At 38.4% G+C, this 19,695-nt stretch overlaps 2 protein-coding genes and 1 long non-coding RNA gene across 3 annotated transcripts; 2 read left to right on the plus strand and 1 right to left on the minus strand.

Annotated features, from left to right (window-relative positions):
• Window positions 1-495: 495 nt before the first annotated feature.
• On the plus strand, window positions 496-6,784 carry LOC103447377 (uncharacterized). Its single transcript, XR_011572967.1, has 3 exons — window positions 496-627; window positions 755-780; window positions 6,672-6,784. It is a non-coding gene; the product is annotated as an uncharacterized lncRNA (long non-coding RNA).
• An 886-nt stretch (window positions 6,785-7,670) lies between these two features.
• Window positions 7,671-9,454, minus strand: LOC103447379 (selT-like protein). Its single transcript, XM_008386566.4, has 4 exons — window positions 9,178-9,454; window positions 8,994-9,067; window positions 8,302-8,620; window positions 7,671-8,170 (listed from the first exon to the last, which is right to left on the minus strand). Exons 1-4 carry the CDS (start codon window positions 9,370-9,372, stop codon window positions 8,060-8,062), a joined length of 699 nt encoding a protein of 232 aa, XP_008384788.2. The 5' UTR covers window positions 9,373-9,454; the 3' UTR covers window positions 7,671-8,059.
• Window positions 9,455-13,512: 4,058 nt separating this feature from the next.
• LOC103447380 (U-box domain-containing protein 44-like) lies at window positions 13,513-18,280 on the plus strand. The gene is made up of 5 exons (XM_008386567.4): window positions 13,513-14,092; window positions 14,180-14,977; window positions 15,297-15,603; window positions 15,774-16,238; window positions 16,865-18,280. Exons 1-5 carry the CDS (start codon window positions 13,640-13,642, stop codon window positions 17,968-17,970), a joined length of 3,129 nt encoding a protein of 1,042 aa, XP_008384789.2. The 5' UTR covers window positions 13,513-13,639; the 3' UTR covers window positions 17,971-18,280.
• The last annotated feature ends 1,415 nt before the right edge of the window (window positions 18,281-19,695 follow it).

Below are 19,695 nucleotides of genomic sequence, written 5' to 3' on the forward strand. Positions count from 1 at the left end.
AGCTGTTTCTAATAATATTATAATGAGAGATTTTAAATGTATAGGATTATAAATCTCATAAAGTATCAAACAATCAATGTCAAAACTATAAAAATATAAATATTAATAGTAATATAATGAGGTGTACAAAGTCAAGGAACTTTGATCAAACTTTGAATATCATTAAGATTTTATTTAAAAAATGTTAGAGACTAGGAACCGTATCCAAAGTATTATATATATATATATATATATATATATATTATTTTATGTATTATATGATAAACGATATTATAAAGATATATATTTTGTTATTTTGAAGAGTTTTGAATTCTGGGTGTAGCTCACTTATGTCCATCATTTTACCCACCTTACAAGTTTTAAAATATATTAATATAAAACAAACACACATTGCTACAAGTAACGTTATGAGACGGTGTTACGGTTACACCAAAAAGTATATCGATATGGCATTATTCAACCTATAAATACAGCAATATTGGTTCATTCATCCTTCTGGTGTATGATTATCAGAGTCAACCAGAGAGAGAAAAAGAAAGATGGGATTTGGAGGTACTCGGCTGTGCGTATGTCTCTTGCTTGCCTTCGCTGTAATTTCTTCTTCTCGGAACACCGTTCTATTCTCAGGTATGGATATATGTTTCTCTCTCTACCTATATCTTCTTCAACCACTTATTCGCGTAAAACTTACCTCCAACGAGTCGATTTTCATACCCTCTCTCTCTCTGCATCGTTCTCCAATGATCACGTGAAGAGCGAGGGATCTGAAACGCGTTGCAGGCAAGTCTTTCTCCTACTGTTCTTCAACTGATGCATAGAAACAATCATCTCCAAAGGCATTGAATTGCTCTCCTTTTCCAATCTTGTTCTTGGAACACAATGAGTTCTGTAAAAAGTAAAACTACAGAAATCGATAGAGTTGCTTAGTTTGAAATTGGAAAATTATTTATGTTGGAAATTAATTCTATAATACTGTGTATATTTTGTCTCGTTACGATATATACAATGAACCTTAATATATACTAATTAATATTATTAAGAATATAAATCTAGGAATTAATTATTCATTGATCAGCACCGTCTGGTATCCGTTGCCTGCTTTTTGGAATCAATTGGGTTGGGGGTGTGGAAGTGTGTGCAACACCAGCTGGGTTTGGCATTCATACTCTCATCTCATGCATCCATATTATATATATATATATATATATATATATATATATATATATATATATATATATTTTATTTTTTTATATGTTTTGTCTCTTTTACACACCAATTGAGACTAGTATTCACACGCCAATTGAGACTTTGTTTTCACACACCAATTGAGACTTGGACACTAGTATGCTATGGACACTAGTATTCACACACCGTCTTGTTTGCTAGTTGTGCTTATGGACACTAGTATTCACACACCAATTGAGACTTTGTGGGCCCATTCTATAATGTATTTTAACGATCTAAATTATTTATCTTTCGAAATATCATTTATTGATCATTTTTGCAAAAAATTAGACAAATTCAAAACCATTAAGACATTCATTAGTAGTGAAGTAAATGGTATTTAAGGATAAAAATGTAATTACACCTACAAGAGATAATACTTAGAGGTTAAGGAATCTTAGTTAGTTTTGGAGGTTTTCTTTTAGCTGTGATAGCTTTTGTATAAATACCCAAAGTGTAATGTTATTCATTTTATCAATGGAAAAAATAATTTTCCTAATATGGTATCAACCACCTATAGTCTCATGACACCTCTTCGATCCAATTTTCCCGCTTCTCTCTGCACCGCCTAATCTTCTTCATATTCTCCGATCAATCGATAGATTTCCTTATCTTGATTGTGATTTCTTCTTCCACATTTCTTCTTCCACCTACAACTATGGTGACCTTTACATCTCATTCTTTAGAATTGGATTCTCTTGTTCATCAGTTTCCTGATGTAATTCCCAACCCTAAATCTACAATTTCTTCTTCCATTACGATCCAAAATATTGGATCCATGGTTCCAATCAAGCTCACAACTACAAATTACCTGAAATGGAGTGTTTTGTTTGCTCCGATCTTCCGTTGTTACAATCTTACTTGTCTCATTGACGAAACTATGGCGGCGCCGCCCAAATTTCTTCTTGATTCGTTAGGGAATCAAGCTGCAACTCTCAATCCAGCCTATGTCACTTGGTTTGAGAATGATCAAAACATTCTTATCCGGATTAATTTAACTCTTTCTGAATCTCTAATTCCTTACACGGTTGGCGTGACTTCTGCTCGAGAACTTTGGGCGAAATTGGAATTGCGACTCGCAATTGCATCTCAATCTCACATTCATGAGCTTCGATCTCATCTTTGTAGTCTTGTTAATGGTGAATCAACTGCTGCTTAATATCTCTAGCAAATTGAAGAAATCACAGATGCACTTGCAAGTGCGGGTGCTCTAGTTGAAGATTCAGAACTAATCTCAGTCACTCTTCATGGATTGCCTCCCGAATTGACTCTTTTGTGGATGCTATTCAGTTTCGTATTGGATCCACGACTATTAATGAATTGGATTCAACTCAATAATCAGAAGAAAACAATTTCAGCTGCATTTTTTCAAGCGTATAATTCTTCTGTTGGTATTCTTCATTTGCCTGCAAACCCTAATCCTCAAGCTTTTGTTGCTCAACATGTTCCTAATTTCAAGAATCAAGGTCGCAATGTAGAACGCAATTATTAGAATACCAATCGTGGCAATTATCAGACTCGTGGAAACTACATATTTAATAATGACAGGAATAGCTATTCTCAAAACACGACTTAAAGATTCAATTGTGGAGCTCGCAACAATTACTCTTCTTACATAAAGATCTCTTATCAGATTTGTCGTAAACTAGATCATGAAGCTAGTGACTGTCCTCATCGTATGGATCAAAATTATAGTGGCAAATCTTCTCATTCTGCTATGGTTGCCAACACTTCCAATTCTACACTTACCTGGATTGTAGACTCCGATGCAAGTTCACATATGACAAATTCTTATGCAAATCTTCAGAATCCAAAAACATACAATGGCCCTGAGCAAGTGTATATTGGAGATGGCAAAGGTTTGCCTATTCTCCACTCTGGTTCATCATCTTTACATACTTCAACTAATTCATTTGCACGGAAACATGTTTTACATGTCCCTGATTTGAAGCATAATATTCTTTCTGCAAATCAATTACTCCTTGACAATTGGTGTTCTATTCATCTTTATCCTTTTCACTTGACTTTGAATGATCATTCTTCGGGGATGATGCTTTTTAAAGGTTCAGTTCAACGTGGATTCTATGCTTTTCACTCATCACATCTCCTGCTACTTCTCATCAAGCATTCACTACATCTGTCAAAGCTCCAAGGCATCTTTGGCATCAAAGATTGGGCCACCCTTATGTTAAGATCATAAATAAGTTGGCATCTCAATCATGTATTTCTATTTTTGATGGTTCAAATAAAACTTTTTGCTCAGATTATGCACTAGGGAAATGTTTTAAACTTCATTTTTCTAGTACTACTTGTACTATAAGTAAGCTTTTAGAACTTATCCATACAGATGTCTGGGGATCCTCACCTACAGTTTCTCACCTTGGTTTTAGGTATTATGTCATTTTCATAGATGACTATTCCCGATATTGTTGGTTCTATCCCTTAAAGTGTAAATCTGATGCACTCTTCACTTTTATGCAATGGAAATTACTTGTTGAATTCTCTGAGTACAAAAATTATTGCACTAAGGTTTGATTCTAGTAGAGAATTTGTTAGTATTGCCTTCTTTAAGTTATTAGCTGCCCATGGAATTCAACATCAGCTTACTTGTCCCCACACCTTAGAGCAAAATAGGTGTACAGAACGTAAAGACATGTATATAGTTGAGATTGCTCAGACTGTTTTGATAACATCTAAGGTGCCTCATTATTATTAGGTTGAGGCTTTTGCTACATTAGTTTATCTTATCAAAAGATTACTAACTATTTCCAGATCTTCTTTTTAGGAGTCTCTCTCCAAGAAAGTACCAGACTATAAGTCACTCAAGGTCTTTGGTTGCAATTGTTTCCCTTGGCTAAAGCCGTACACATCTTCAAAACTGGATCTTAAAAGCAAGCCATGTGTATTCTTGGGGTATAGCTTAAATCACAAGGGTTATCTGTGTCTTCATCCAACTACTCACAGATTGTATATTTCAAGGCATGTGATCTTCAATGAGTTGACTTTTCCATTTCATGCTCCGCACCCTTCACCCTTCACCATCAAATCTTGTTACCTCCCTATTATACCAATCTCTCATTCTATCATCCCTTACTTTTACTACTTTTCCTCCCCATACCGTATCTACATCATATCCAGTAACCACATTAGCTCCATTAAATCTTGCAACCTTATCAAGCCCTCTATCCACATCCAATTCTGTACCCACATTAAATCCCTAAAATCTTGCAACCTTATCAGCTTCTGCAATTCCATTACATCATACTTCTACCTCTCTTATCAACATCCACCCAATGCAGACAAGATCCAAGTCTGGAATTTTCAAACACAAAGCCCTAACTGCAACTAAGCACTATATTCATCCTCATTTTGTAGTTGATTATGTACCTACAACCTACTTACAAGCTTCTAAACACTATCATTGGCGCATATCAATGCAAGAGGAGTTTAATGCTCTTCTCAAAATTGGTACTTGGTCTCTTATACCCTCTTCATCTTCTCACAATCTTGTGAGATGTAAGTGGGTTTTTCGGATCAAAAGGAAACCAGATGACACTATTGACAGGTATAAAGCCCGTTTGGTTGCTAAAGGGTTTACCAACAAGAAGGCCTTGACTATACTGAAACCTTTAGTCCAGTGACCAAACATGTGACCATTATACTTATTCTAACTCTTGCAGCACAATGTAATTGGTTCCTAAATCAACTAGATGTCAATATTAACTTCCTACATGGCACACTTACTGAATCAGTGTTTATGCAACAACCACCTGGCTTTGAAGATCCATCAAAACCAACTCATGTTTGTCAACTTCACAAATCACCTTATGGTTTAAAACAGGTTATTCGAGCTTGTATGACAAGCTTTATAATGCTTTGCATTCTCTTGGGTTCACAGGTTCTCAAAGTGATCATTCTCCGTTTGTGAATAGATCTCCCACTTTGGTATTCATCTTAGTCTATGTGGATGACATACTGGTAACTGGTCCATCCCTTGTAGCCTGCCTGTCAAGAAGTTATAACATAACTTAGTGCTCTTTTCCCCTTTAAGGATCTTGGTGCTCTTCACTAGTTTGTTGGCATTGAAGTCAAAAGATCATCAACAGATTTCTTTATATCTCAAACAAAATACATTTTGGATCTCTTAACAAAAGAAAAAAATGGAAGGAGCTAAACCTTGCAGCACTCCTCTAAGTACAACCAAGCTTGATCATTCATCTCCTCTTCTTGAAAATGCTTTTGAATATTGATCTTTAGTTGGAACTCTTCAATATTTAACTTTGACACGACCTGATTTTAGTTTTGCAGTCAATTTGGTGTGTCAGTTCATGCACAGTCCTAGAGTTTCACATATGCAAGCAGTTAAACGCATCCTTATATATCTCAAAGGTTCCCTTAATCTTGGTTTATGGTTCTCCAAGTGTTCCAAAGCTCCATCTATTCAAGCATTTTCATACACCGATTGGGCAGGGTGTTCTTTGGACAAAAGATCCACTGGTGGTTACTGCATATTTTTTGGCAACTCACTAATTAGTTGGAGTGCTAAGAAGCAACCCACTGTTGCTAGATCATCAACAAAAGTTGAATATTGATCTCTTGCAAATGCAGTTGTTGAAATCACTTAGCTATGCAAATTGCTTGTTGATATTGCTTATCCTCTGCCTTATTCTCCACAGTTGTGGTGTGATAATGTCTCTGCCATATTCTTAGCAAAGAATCCTATTTCCATGCTCGGACTAAGCCTGTTGAAATCGATTATCATTACATTCATGAAAAGGTTCTGGCAAACCAAGTATCTGTGTATTTTGTTTGTACACAGGATCAAGTAGCTGATGTTTGTACCAAGTCTCTATCCAACTTCAGGTTCTTGCTTCTGAGATACAAACTTCAACTGAGAGTTCCACAGTTTCGTTTTTTTTGGGGGGGGGGGGGGGGAGGGGGGAGATATTAAGGATAAAAATGTAATTACACCTACAAGAGATAATACTTAGAGGTTAAGGAATCTTATTAGTTAGTTTTGGAGGTTTTCTTTTCTGTTAGCTATGACAACTTTTGTATAAATACCCAAAGTGTAATGTTATTCATTTTATCAATGGAAAAATACTTTTCCTAATAAATGGTTTAGGTTCTACAAAAAAAAACTTAAACGCTTAATCCAACGGTCACATGGTTTCAAATTCGAGTGGTTTTTGGTAGATATGATCTTTGAGGAAAGATCTAAAAGATAGATGGTTCGGATTGTTGAAATACATTATGAAGTGAGTCCTACAAAAAAGTGTGTAAAAAATTATTTACAAAAAAAAAAGGTAGTGTCACGGATATGTCTCCTGTATAATCCTTGTATTCGTCAAGAAGGTGTAGATTTATCAGTGCAATGTAGTAAACATTATTGCTGGAGGCTGATTTTCTTCTTTTCTTTGTTGGTGTGCTTGGTTACCGTACTACAGATGACGAGGTGGTAATGGCAATGGAGATGGAGGGTAGGTCTTTGAGGGTGACGACAAACGACTACGACGACCCAACTGCAAATCGTGGGCATGATCCCTCCGCCTTCGCCCCCTCAAGGGTCAGGTCTGGCGGCGGAGGTGGCCGAAAAGGCTAAAGCTAATAGACCAATACATTGCTCAATGCTTGATTCAGAAGGGCTAATGTAATGCTTCATATATAACATGTTTTAATTTGCTTTTTTAATTGGCGTAACCAAATTGGTGTATCAAAAAAAAAAAAAAATGGTATTCAAATCTTTTCTATATTAATAAATAAGTGATGATGCAAGCCTTTACGGTCTTCGTCATATTTTCTTGATACCATTGTCGGCTCGGAAGAAGCGTAGTGGATACAGCGAAGGGTTAGATAAGTAATCATGCATAAGCTGAATATGGCTCTCTTTCCCTCTCAATTTCCTTTTTGTTGGCGTAGGTGCCACCGCATTTTGGCGTGACTAGGTGCCTGCCACCGTTGGTATGAATCCTACTACTGGGTGATGCTGGCAGCATTGAGGCGAGACCAAACTGCGGTGGCAATGATGATGTGGCGGTGGCGAGTGCTGTCATGGTTAAGGATTGGATTCACTGGATGGTTGATGGTGGCAGTGGCGATTCAACATATGCCTCCCGGTTTCAAACAAAAGGGTTACAGAATACGTTCTTACTTCTTGCTGTTTATACTTTATAGGACATATATTGTGTCTATTTATATGAATATTTATGTGATTCAGTTTCCTTTTGGATTTCATTCTTGAACTGCAGCATTGTCGTCACGTCGTATTATCGTCCTGCTGTGTTAGTTGAGGTTCTTTACAAGTACGTAAAGTTCCAACTCGAAATTTGGTCAAATTTCTTGTTACGAAGCATAAACTGGCATCTCCATTTCCCTTGGGTTAGAAGTTTTGAACAAAAGAAAAACACGCATTACATTTCCAAAACACCTCCATAGACTCAAGAAAATTGAAATGCACATTCAAATTCCATTTCCATCCGAGGCAGTTCCGGTATGCAGAGCGTAACTAGAGCCGGTACAGGATCAAGTACACAAAAAAATATACTAATACACTCAATATGACAAACCAAATCCAGGGAACAATTTTACTTTTGAGTAGATACGGACACTGTATTCCGTGACATGAAACTATAGTAGCATGCAGAATCAGATTGTCGTTCAAAACCTATCAGCAAAACATTCTATCTATTGGTGTCTCTAATCTGTATAACAGTGATGGGTAACAAATTTATTAAAACTTCGAAGCCTTTGAACCTACCGAGCAAGTATGCGAGCCAGTGTGCAAGCTTGAAACTCCAACCGCAAGCATTTGGGCTTTCCAAACCCAGCTAGTAGACTAAGACCATAACGCTGAGTCTGTGATTCTTGAACTACCCAACTTACTTGCAATGGCATCTCTTAGTTCAAGCTCGCCCGGAAATCTTCCCTCCTTCAGCTTAGAGAAAACCTGCAACATACAAGAGAACATAAGCTAACACTCAATCATATGGCCAAAGGAGAAAAAAAGGACTTTAGCGAATAGGAATGGTAATCTAGCTCCCAGAAAACATATGGCCAAAGAAAAAAGGGTTTGCTCACCAATTCATCGTTGAGGTAAACTTCGAAAGCACCAGTGCCTTGGAGGAAGGACTGCAATGCATTGCCAAGAAGCAAAGTGGATGCAATGGTACCAAATCTATTTGCACGCAGAGAATAATACCAAGCAGGAGGTGTCGCAAACCCCAACATCGGAAAAATATGCTCACCCGCCATTACAATCCCAAAAACTCCAACTTGAGCAACCGGAACGAGCTTGCTGACCACACGCTTTGGAAGGGGCGGAGGATAGTTCGAAAGATCAACATGGATTCCAGGGAAAGCAGCCTCCAACATCTTCGTCACTGTTACCGCATTCCCCCTACCAAATGCAAATTCCTTCGATATGTAAATATAGCCCAATCCCAAGGATCCAATCTAACATGTTAAGAGCAAAACAAGTAGAAAACCACACCTTTATCGGAACACTAATCGGGAGCTAACAGATAAAATCAAGAGCATTTTACGGCTTAACGGATAAATCCCAGGACCCCAATAACACTTCAATTTCTATTGAATAACTGTTCAAATTGATCTTCTATCATCCCACATCATAATTCGAAATAAAATTAAAAACACAATTCAATAAATCACAAAAGAAACAAGTATAATTGATCTTCTATCATCCCACATCATAATTCGAAATAAAATTAAAAACCCAATTCAATAAATCACAAAAGCAACAAGAGAAATACTTGTAAGAGCAAGAAGTGCAGAAGCTAATTTTGACCGTGCTGCCGACGCCGATTGCCCCAAAAGCGCTTGGTTTCTGAAATCCGATAAAACCAAAGAAATACAGAGGGAAATTATAATACGATGAATATGTGGAATCAATTGCAATAAATTATGGGAAGTGAAGAGGAATTCAGAGTGAAATACCTCTGAGGGGAAGTCTAGGGTTTCTTTGGCGACTGGAGGAGGCTGGTGTTGGTGTTGGAGGTGGGGATGGGGATGGGGATGGTGGTGGTGAGGAGGCTTGTGGGGCGGAGGAGGGGGCGGAGTAAAGAGGTTTAGGAGGTCTGTGCAGAAGAGGAAGAGTGGTAGCCCTAGCAGAACAAGCTGTGCTCGATCCATTGCTGCAGTCTACAGAAAATGTGTAGAGAGACAGAGTTGGAGACGAAAATGGTTCTTCTGTTTAGCCTTCTTTGATCGACTCTACTGGTAAGTAGGGGATAATATTATTTGGGCCTTTGGAGAATTTGGGCTCATTTCCTCTTGCTTAACTCAAATACATTTGGGCTTCTTGGCCCATAACTAGCACATTGATGGTCAATTATGTCCTTAGACTATCTAACTTACATAGGAATATAAATTAGAGAACTTTAACGAAAATCTCCCGTACTGTTTATTTTATTGCAAAACTACATTTTTACATTAAAAATTCAATCATAGTACTATTCACTTTATCCTTTATTTTGTCATTATCGTTAAAACTCAAAGTTTTCAAGTCATTTTCATTAGTTTCCTTATAAATTAATCCCCTTGTGGGATTCTTCAATATAAGTTTTGTCAAATCGAACTGTTAAAAAGAAGATCCAAACGACTGAAATTTAAATTCAATAGTCAAACAAGAAAAAACAAATTTGATGTGTGTATAAAAATTTGGTTAGTTAGTGTATATTGAAGTTTGGTTGGTTCGGTTTTGAAAATTTTGTCAGAAATTAAACTTAGGTTTAAACATTCACTAAAATTAAGATAATATAACTCAAAGGTACAAAAAAAATTCTTACTGAAAAAATAATATTGTTAAAATCTTTCCGCAATAATTAATATATCTTAAGTCGTGAAATTTAGGTTCGGAAAATGGACCTGGTTTCTCTGCCCTCCCACTTCCCATACACTCTCATCCCCTCCTATTTGTGCGGTCACGGTTTTGCATTTTTCAATCAAGTTATACCCCTCATGCTGAATTTTTTGTATTTTTCAATCAAGTTACACTCTGCATGCTGAAGTTTTTGCTCTGTGTGGAAAATTTGATGTTTGAAATTGTAGTTTCTTTTGATAGTGTATAACTTCCATTTCTTTTCCACAGTATGGTATATTGATATTTTTTTCTTTTTTTTTTTCTTTTTTTTGTTCTTGGATAGTAAATGGTGACCTGGGTAGTTTTAGATTGACTGGTTTAGTGACTTTGTGGGTAAAAGTTTGAATCTTTTGGGTAAAAATTTGGCAATGGGTAATTCTTACTTGATTGAACTTTTGCTTTTCTGTAGTGAAAAATGTGAATTAATTAATTAGCTTCTGTGTTGTTATTATTTGGTAAAAAGTTTGATTGATTTATTATTTGGTAATTCTTCCCACAAACTACAGTTATTGATTGCTAAAGTTTATTCCCACTAATTTCTGGGTATGTTCATTGCTCATTTGATTGTTTCTCTCAGTCAGGAGTTCGTCTTGTCCGTGGGATCGTTAAGGATGTCAAGGATAAGAAAATAATTCTTAATGATGGCACAGAGGTTCCTTATGGTCTTTTGGTATGGTCTACCGGTGTTGGTCCATCACCTTACTCCTTGCTGCTTCCAAAATCTCCTGGTGGAAGGTGATGCTTAAATTTGTTTCCAATGGAATGAGTCTGTTCCTCCTCTCAACTACTGGAGCGTCTAACAAATCTAAGCTTATGAGTTTTCATAAATTTTGGTACCTTCTGGTGAACATATTCGCCCCCAAAATTTCAGTTTATATTTTTCCACTTCCTCCTCTGCAACACAAATCTTTCATTTCAATATCATCTGTCTTTGTCTGCTTTACATCTCTTCGTATCATAAGGTTTCGGTCTGCAGCTAAAGGGCAGCTGAATCTTTATGCACATCTGTTTAAAATATTTGAAGGTTGCAGAGAGGCAAGGAAAGTATTTGGCCAATCTACTGAACAAAATTGGTAAAGCTGGTGGAGGGCGTGCGAACGCTGCAAGAGATTATAAATACAAGGAACCATTTGTGTACAAGCATTTAGGAAGCATGGCGACTCTTGGGAGATACAGGGCTCTCATGGACCTCAGACGGAGCAAGGTGAATTTCAAGCCACTTCAAAGCCGCTGCTCTCGCACTTTAAGCTTAAGATAACTCATCTTTGTAGCGTATTTATTTGCAGGCGGGTAATGGCATATCTATGGCCGGGTTCTCTAGTTGGTTTAGTTGGCGTGGCGCGTATTTAACCCGAGTCATAAGCTGGAGGAACAGATTCTATGTGTTGATTAACTGGCTTACAACATTAGTGTTTGGGCGTGATACAAGCAAAATCTAGATTTGGCAAGGAAGCGCAGATACCTAGTAGCATGAGTACTACTACTAGGTGATGCTGGCGGCAGAAGTGGGATCAAACTGCGGTCGCAATGATGATGTGGCGGCGGTGAGTGCTGTGATGGTTAACGGTTGGATTCAATGGATGGTAATGGTGGTAGAGGCGATTGAACCGCTCCCACAAACAAATAAACAAATGAAAGTTGAATATAAAGTATAAGAGATGATGGAGGAATGATACGATTGCTATGTTTTGTGCCATATCAGTTGGTTTAGTTCAGTATGTTGCTGCCCTTAATATCACTCTACTTGTGTGCATTTCTAAGAACATGTGCCTCCCGGTTTCGAACGAGGACGTATATTGTGTCTATTTATACGAATACGAACGTGATTCGGTTTCCTTTTCGATTTCATTCTTGAACTGCAGCATTGTCATCACATCGTATTATCGTACTGCTGTGTCAGTTGATGTTCTTTACAAGTACGTACAGTTACAACTCGAAACAGTACTGAGATTTGTTTCCATCGCAATTCTCTTGGCAATATAACCACCGTCTTCGGCTATTTCTTGATATGAAACGTAGACGGGCTTCTCCCTTGGGCTCAGTTCGTTCTGCGTAACTCAAATAGATTTGGGCTTCATGGCCCATAACTAGCACATCGATATCCAATTATGTCTATAGATTCGCATTTTCTTTGGATAATTATGTTGAAATAATTATGAAAGGATTCAGGTTTGCAAGGAGCTTGTAGATCAGTTAATTAATAATTATGTGTTTGAAATCGGAATAAGAAGAAATTAGGTTACGGAGGAATCGGAGTGAGAATAAACAAAAAATGTGACATTTTTAATTAAAGTATAGACTATCTACCAGAAGTCGGAATATAAATTAGTTTGATTGCTGAAATACTCTTTGCACATAATAAACTTTGCAAAATTATGGACGATTTCAGATTTGAGTGATTTTTGTAGAGATGCTCTTTAAAGTAAATCTTAAAAAATGAACGGTTAAATCGTTAAAATACGATGTATATTAAACCATACAAAGAACCCTCAAATAATTTGAGGTATTTGTCAACAAAAGAGGACTGTATTATTATATTATCTTTTTACTCTCACACTCCTTAAACGCAATACAAATTGCAGAACGAGAGTACACTGCTCTAACTTTTTTCAGTCGAACCAAGGTACTTTCATTAAATAAAAAGACTAGTACAAGGAGATGAAAGCTCAAAAAGTGGTCCACAACCTAAATAGTAAATACAACCCCATCAAGGAAAATCAAATACAACATAAAGTCCAAAAGGACCCAACTAAGAAAAAACAAAGGAAATTTTAATGAAAAGCCCGCGATACTGTTCACTTTAATGAAAAATCATATTTTTACACTAAAAAGTCAAACATGGGACTATTCATTTTACCCTTTATTTTGTCTTTATCGTTAAAACTTAAAGTTTTCAAGCTCTTTTCATTAGTTTTCCTAAAAACAAAATAACCCTAAAAATGAAAAAGAAATCAACAGCTACCACCAAGTCAGATGACGCGCCCCCAATGCAAGGCCGCCACGACCAAGAAAACGATCCAAATGAAACAAATGGATCAACAGAAAATGAGGATGAGCGAGCCATCCGTGCCTCCACTGCTCTAACTAATTTGTCCAACCTTAAATTTGCGTAGTAATATGTGATTAAGGTAAGGAAATTGTTATTGGCACTTCAAAAATCTCATTTTACACTTCAAACTTTTTAAATTTGGGAAGAAAAATACACGTGTAAAATAAGATTTTTGAAGTACGAATAACACTTTATTAAGATAATACAACTGTTAATAACTTCCAACAGTTTCCTCTTTGGTCTTTGGCGCCTTTTTCTTTCTAACCGCTGTACGGCGGCAGTTGAAACTTCAACTCTGCAACGTTTCTACGGAGGTGTTTCAAATTTTTTTAAATATTAAATTAATTATAACCGTCGGATTGGAACTTGAAGATTGAATCTTTGAAGCCAGTGTGCCGCTCGAGTCTCCGCTTCAAGTCAACGCTCAAAGTTTGATTTTCGCACCTTTCCCCAGAACCCCAGCTCCGACAGGCGAACGCGGCAATGCAATGGCGTCATCATCGTCGTCGTCCTCCGTCTCGTCGGCGCTAGACTCAATCAACACCTCGCTCGCCGAGCTCTGCGCCGACCACTACCGCCACTCTCCCTTCGACCTCCCTCGCCGCTTCTCCGGCTTTGCTGACCGCCTTCAGCTGTCACTCACCCACCTCACCCGCGCCACGCCATCGCTCGACTCCCTCCCTCCCTCCGTCCACACCGCCCTCAAGGGCATCGCCGCCGACCTCGCCTCCGCACTCGAAACTCTGTCGTTCTACAGAACCAAGTGCAAAATATCCGTCCTCATCAACTGCCTCTCCCTCTGCTCCTCCCTCCGCGACCGCACAGTCGCCATCTCCGGCTGGCTCGCCCTCCTCGACGCTGCGGTTCAGGACCTCAACCTCTCCGATCTTCGCAAGAAGATCGCTGATCTCTCCAGAGACATGAAGCAAGCTCACTTTACAGTAAGTAGTGACCTCACTTCAGTTCATCTTCGATTCAATTTTTTGAACGCGAATTTTTAAAATTGGGGGTTTTTAATCGGATTTTAGGTTTCGGAGAAGGAAGAACGAGTTCATCACACTCTGCAGAAAGAAGGATTAGCAACTCAATCGAAGACCAGCAAAGCAGTGGAGAGCGCGATAATCATGGACTTAGCCCGAGGGCTAGGGATCGACGCTGAGAATCACGACGAGCTCTCCAAGCAGATCACGCTTCTCAAAAACGACGTCGCAGGGTCCAATTTGGCGTCGGAACGGCGGATTCTGTGGTCGTTGGAGAGGATTCTGAACAACTGGGCCGTGCAGCGTCCCAGTTTCTCGGCTTGGAAGAAAGGAATGGAGTTCGAAGACGACGTTCACATTCAGCCGTTTAAGAACTTTCTCTGTCCGCTGACGAAGGAGGTGATGCGGGACCCGGTAGTGCTCCAGTCGTCGCAGACGTACGAGCGGACCGCCATTAATTACTGGTTCGAGCGGTGTTTGGAAGACGGGCGTGACCCGACTTGTCCGGTCACGGGTCAAGTTCTCGGGTCGCTGGAGGTGAAGCCGAACATTGGATTGTCCGGAGCTATAGAGGAGTGGGTGAATAGGAATGTTGATATTGTGGTGAAAATTTCAGCTCAGCATCTGAGCAAAGAGCCTCCGGCGGTGGATTGTGTGGAGGGAGTGCTGGATAATGTGTATAACATCTCGGAGGAGTATCCGAATTGTCGGTATAGAGTTAGGAATGGTGGCATTCTTGTTCTTATTGTTAAGATGCTCAGGAACAGTTCCAAGAGTATTGGGACATATTTGAGGAGCAAAGCTCTAATGGTTTTGCTTAGCATGGCCAAGGATGAAGAAAGCAAGGTGGGTTTATCACTTTATCACGGTTTTAGTCGGGTTTTGTATCAAGTTATACTCTTCATGCCCAAGTTTTCGCATTTTTCAATCAAGTTATACCCCTTGTGCTGAAGTTTTTGTATTTTTTGATCAAGTTACACTCTTCATGGTAAAGTTTTTGCACTGTCTGGAATTTGAAGTTTGAAATTGCAGTTTCTCGTGATAGTGTAGAACTTCCATTTCTTTTTCACTGTATGGTATAGTGATATTTGTTTCTAGTTGGCCCTTGTGGGTGTCTCAGATGTTTACTAATTAATTTCTGATAGAATTTGTCAAACATTTTTAGAAAATCATGCTTCAAGAGGGTATCACTAGATTGGCCATACATAGTCTTACCGGGAGCTCGGAGAGAGAGAGAGAGTCTGCTGTGAAACTTTTACTTGAGTTCTCTAGTGACGAAGCTTGTTGCATTAAAATAGCATCAGAGAAAGGCGCTCTGGTTCTTCTCTCAAGTATGGCAGGAAACCTCGAGCATCCTGGTTTATCCAAATTGGCTGAGGAGGTACTAAGGTGGATGGAGAAGGTGGAGGATAATGTTCAGCATTTGGCTGCGGCAGGGAGATTTGAACCATTGCTTACTCGACTTTGTGAAGGTTTGTCTTGTACTAGCTTTTGTTTTTCAATCTGAAAATCATTACATTGTCATGGATTACATTAATTTGGAAATTCAATTCAATTTTGCAAGTTTAAACAATGGTCTGCAGTGTATGGTGTGATTTATTTTCACATGTTAGCATAAAATCTAAACTCTTTAAGGCAACAGGTTCCGATGGTGCCAAAAGTGAAATGGCATCTTTGGTGGGAAGTATGACCTTGACAAATAGCAGCAAGGAACAAATAGCTAGGCGAAGTGCTAAAATACTGGTTGAGATGCTATCTAAGCCAGAAGGAAGAGCAGCAAGCTTGCAAGCATTGTACAACTTGTCAAGTCTAGATGACAATGCAACCATCCTCGTTGATTCTGCTGTACTTCCCTCTCTTGCAGCTATCCTTTTTATAAACCAGGATACTTCCCCGGAACTCAAAGAATTGGCTGCAGCAACAATTGCAAATATAGTGTCAAATTCAGGGCACTGGGAATTGGCATATGCTGACAAGGAAGGGCATTCCATGCAGTCAGAATTATTCGTTCATAGTCTTTTGGGATCTTTACCACTTGCATCTCCTCAATGTCAAATTTCTATTCTCCACATCCTATATGGAATTGCATCGTCCCCGCAGGCATCACGTAAGTTTTCATCACATAAGTAATAATTGAGCCATGCTTTCATATATACATATCTTGTTATATCAATCTCTAATGAGTACCCTATATAAATTGAACTTGCCTACATTTGTTTTATGTTCACTCCTCAGTAAGTTAAAGCCTTTTAAGCCATTTTGCTTTATTTTTCCGGAAGTTGAATCAGGAAAATTGTGGCTTTCTTTACCTTAGGAAATTGATGCAGTTCAAACGGAATCCTAATATGGCTAGTTATTGTATATATAGAAGGGCCAAATATATTATCGGAGCATTGGTTTTTCATCAATGACATTATGAAAACAAAGATGATCTCCTTAATTGGCTTTCCAAGAATAAGTTAATAACCTAAAGTTTTGTGCCGCTGATATATTCATGTGTGAGATTGCTGATGCTAATTAATACATCTCAAATCGCAAAACCAGAATGTCCAGGAATATGCAATCCATTGCAGGGAAAAATATCTGATGAGAAATGGTTTCTGTTTACATTTTTGGTTGTGATTTTTAGATGTTTCTGGCATAAGAATATCTCTCGTAAGCAAATCATGGAAGACAATTGCCAAATTGGCAAACTTTAACAGGAGATCCATGTTTTATTGTTTTTGTTTGCAGAGTCGGTGGCTCGTCATATAAAATCTGGGGAAGGGATTAAAACCATTTTACCATTTCTTGAACACCCAGAAGTTGAACACAGGATTCATGCTTTTAGGCTTACAAGACTACTCTCAGAAAGGTGTGGTGAAGATATAGCTAACGAGCTAAGGCTTTCGAAAAGGATTCCCCTGTTGCAAGACAAACTATTAGACCACCAATCAATAGATAGTGAGAGATCTGATGCCGCATGCATACTTGCGAACCTTTCTCTTACTGAAAATGAAGTGAAAACACTTCTTGGAGTTAGTTTTGTAAAATGGACGGTTACTACTCTTAAAAGCCAGCGCCAAGCCTCCAGCGGAAGGATTTCACGACCTGCATCAAACATGTTGGAAGGTCTTCTTGGTCTTTTACTTCACATCACAAGGAAACCTGACCGGCAAACTCTTGGCACATTCAAAGAGCATAGCTTTATTACTATTTTCCAAGATCATCTTATCTATCCTTCAAACCCAAGAGTGAGACAACTAGCTGCCCTTGGATTGAAAAACTTGTCGGAATATGGAAGATTCCTAGCTGCTGCGGAATCAGAACCTCCACATCCCCATGGATTCTTTTCGTATTTGGTCTTCAGGTGTGGAAGCTCTTCTGTAGAACTACCAAGGTGTCCAATACACAATGTTTCATGTGAAGAAGACAGTCAGTTGTGCTTGCTAAAGAGCAACTCCATCAAACCCCTCATTGATCTACTGAACGACGAGGACACCAGTGTTCAGATTGCTGCAGCGGAGGCACTGTCCACTCTTGTATTAGAAACTTCTAGCAGCTTCAAAAGAGCAGTTGACCAGCTCGAAGATTTGGGTGTGATTAATGCTGTGATTACCCTTTTCATGGCAGTTCGACCGGGCGAGCTTCAAGAGCGAACAACTTGGATCATAGAGAAAGTGTTGAGAGTCGAAAACCATAGACATTCACTAAACCAGGCTCTGGTTTGGGCATTGGTGGAAGCCTTCAAGCACGGCAATTCGAACACCAAGAGACAGGCTCAGGATGCTCTTACACATCTGAAGCAGTTATCCGCGGTTAGTGGAATATCGTCGCGTCAAAGTCGGACGCGCGGGTAGTTTATGACGACATGGATGAAATTTTGTTGTAATTTTAGTTTTTACCAAGTCTCTCTTAGGGAACTGTTATTAGCATTACAAAAATATCTGAAATATAGATTTTTGGAGTCCTAATAACAGTTCCCCTCTCTTAACTCGTAAATTTCTGTATAGTTGTATTCACAGTCTCCGTCTTTGCGTTCATTGTTGTAACTTGTAAGAAAGTAGAAGGGGATTGTGTTTTACATTGGGCCTACAAGTGACACCGAATAGAATTTGGAAGGTTAAAGGTTATAACTTAGTAATTTAATATGGTTCTTGTTCTCATTAAGTTTATGCTTAGTAACCTCTTCATGGAAGAAAGTTGTTCCATGCCTAACTATATAAAACCACTACTCATGTATGGAAATAAATCATTTAGAAATTAAGAATTACTTTTAAACTTGGTTTAGTGAAGTGTGTTTTTTCTTCCTATCCATAAACTCTTATCTCTTTGGTGGATTTCTTAGAGTGACGTGTTGTTTATCTTTGAGTGTTCACTTGTGGCTTCTCTTTGATCTCCATTATCCGTTGTCAAATTGGTTATCAGAGCTCTATTCGATCATGGTTGGGAGGCATGGGCATCGTGGAGGCCGACAAGCTCGCCAGGACTCACCACATTGTGAGACAGATCTGCGTGACATTTAGATGGATGACCTAAGGAGACAAGTGCAGCAGCTCCAGCAACGTCTTGAGCGCTACGAACCTTTAGAACATGATGATCCCCATCATGAGACAGAGAATGATGGATCCGATGATGAGGAGAACCTTTTGTAGGTGACAAATTTCTAAATCTTAATCTTCCTCCAAAGTTTGATCGTTGTCCAAGTGGTTCTCGTGAAATTTGTTGTGATATATGTCGTTATAATTTTGTCTATAATGATGGTGATGATGAGTGTACAGTTGATGTGGTTGATCAAGAAGTTTTTCAGTCTTTGTCAAATTTTTATTACAGTGGTGATGAAGATGTGATTACAATGGTTGAAGAGTTCCAAGAACAGCTACATAATGAGGCAAAAAATGTAGACGTCCGTAGAATTCATGACACTTGTTGGGAAGATTTCATTGTTCGAGATATGAGAAGGAAACCCTTGGATAGAAGTTTTCAGAATGATTTGAATTATTTCTACTCAATCCCAAGTCATCAATATCGAGAAGTAATCTGGAAATGTTCAGCGGATTATGCAAATACAGTTGCTGCAAACATGAAAAGATTAAGGTGTGCATGGAACATGAGAAAGTGGCAAGACAAAAATCATTTGGAACATTCTGCTCTTTGGACCTGCTCAGAAATTTGGAAAATTTTGGTGCTTAATTTGCTATCGTGGAAAATGTTAATTGGACATACGAAAGATCGAGGAAGACTAAACAAAACTCAAGGACGAGTTATTGTGCAGCGGAAGCGTATGACACCGAATAGAATTTGGAATGTTAAAGGTTGTTACTTAGTAATTTAATATGGTTCATGTTCTCATTAAGTTTATGCTTAGTAACCTCTTCATGGAAGGTAGAAAGTTGTTCCATGCCTAACTATTTAAAACCACTACTCATGTATGGAAATAAATCATTTAGAAAATAAGAATTACTTTTAAACTTGATTTAGTGAAGAGTGTTTTTTCTTCCTATCCATAAACTTTTATCTCTTTGGTGGATTCCTTAGAGTGGCGAGTTGTTTATTTTTTAGTGTTTACTTGTGGTTTTTCTTTG

This window comes from Malus domestica, chromosome 11 (genome assembly GCF_042453785.1).
Source record: "Malus domestica chromosome 11, GDT2T_hap1".
Classification (NCBI taxonomy): domain Eukaryota; kingdom Viridiplantae; phylum Streptophyta; class Magnoliopsida; order Rosales; family Rosaceae; genus Malus; species Malus domestica.

Bases quoted from the DNA above. Each gene is read 5' to 3' on its own strand.
- LOC103447379 (XM_008386566.4), bottom strand. From the start codon at position 9,372: ATGGATCGAGCACAGCTTGTTCTGCTAGGGCTACCACTCTTCCTCTTC. The intron at 8,621-8,993 runs GTATTTCTCTTG...TGCATTTGGTAG, and splicing joins TGCACTTCTTGCTCTTACAA to GGGGAATGCGGTAACAGTGA. The intron at 8,171-8,301 runs GTGAGCAAACCC...TGTATGTTGCAG, and splicing joins TTTACCTCAACGATGAATTG to GTTTTCTCTAAGCTGAAGGA.
- LOC103447380 (XM_008386567.4), top strand. From the start codon at position 13,640: ATGGCGTCATCATCGTCGTCGTCCTCCGTCTCGTCGGCGCTAGACTCA. The intron at 14,978-15,296 runs GTGGGTTTATCA...AAACATTTTTAG, and splicing joins CCAAGGATGAAGAAAGCAAG to AAAATCATGCTTCAAGAGGG. The intron at 15,604-15,773 runs GTTTGTCTTGTA...TTAAGGCAACAG, and splicing joins GCTTACTCGACTTTGTGAAG to GTTCCGATGGTGCCAAAAGT.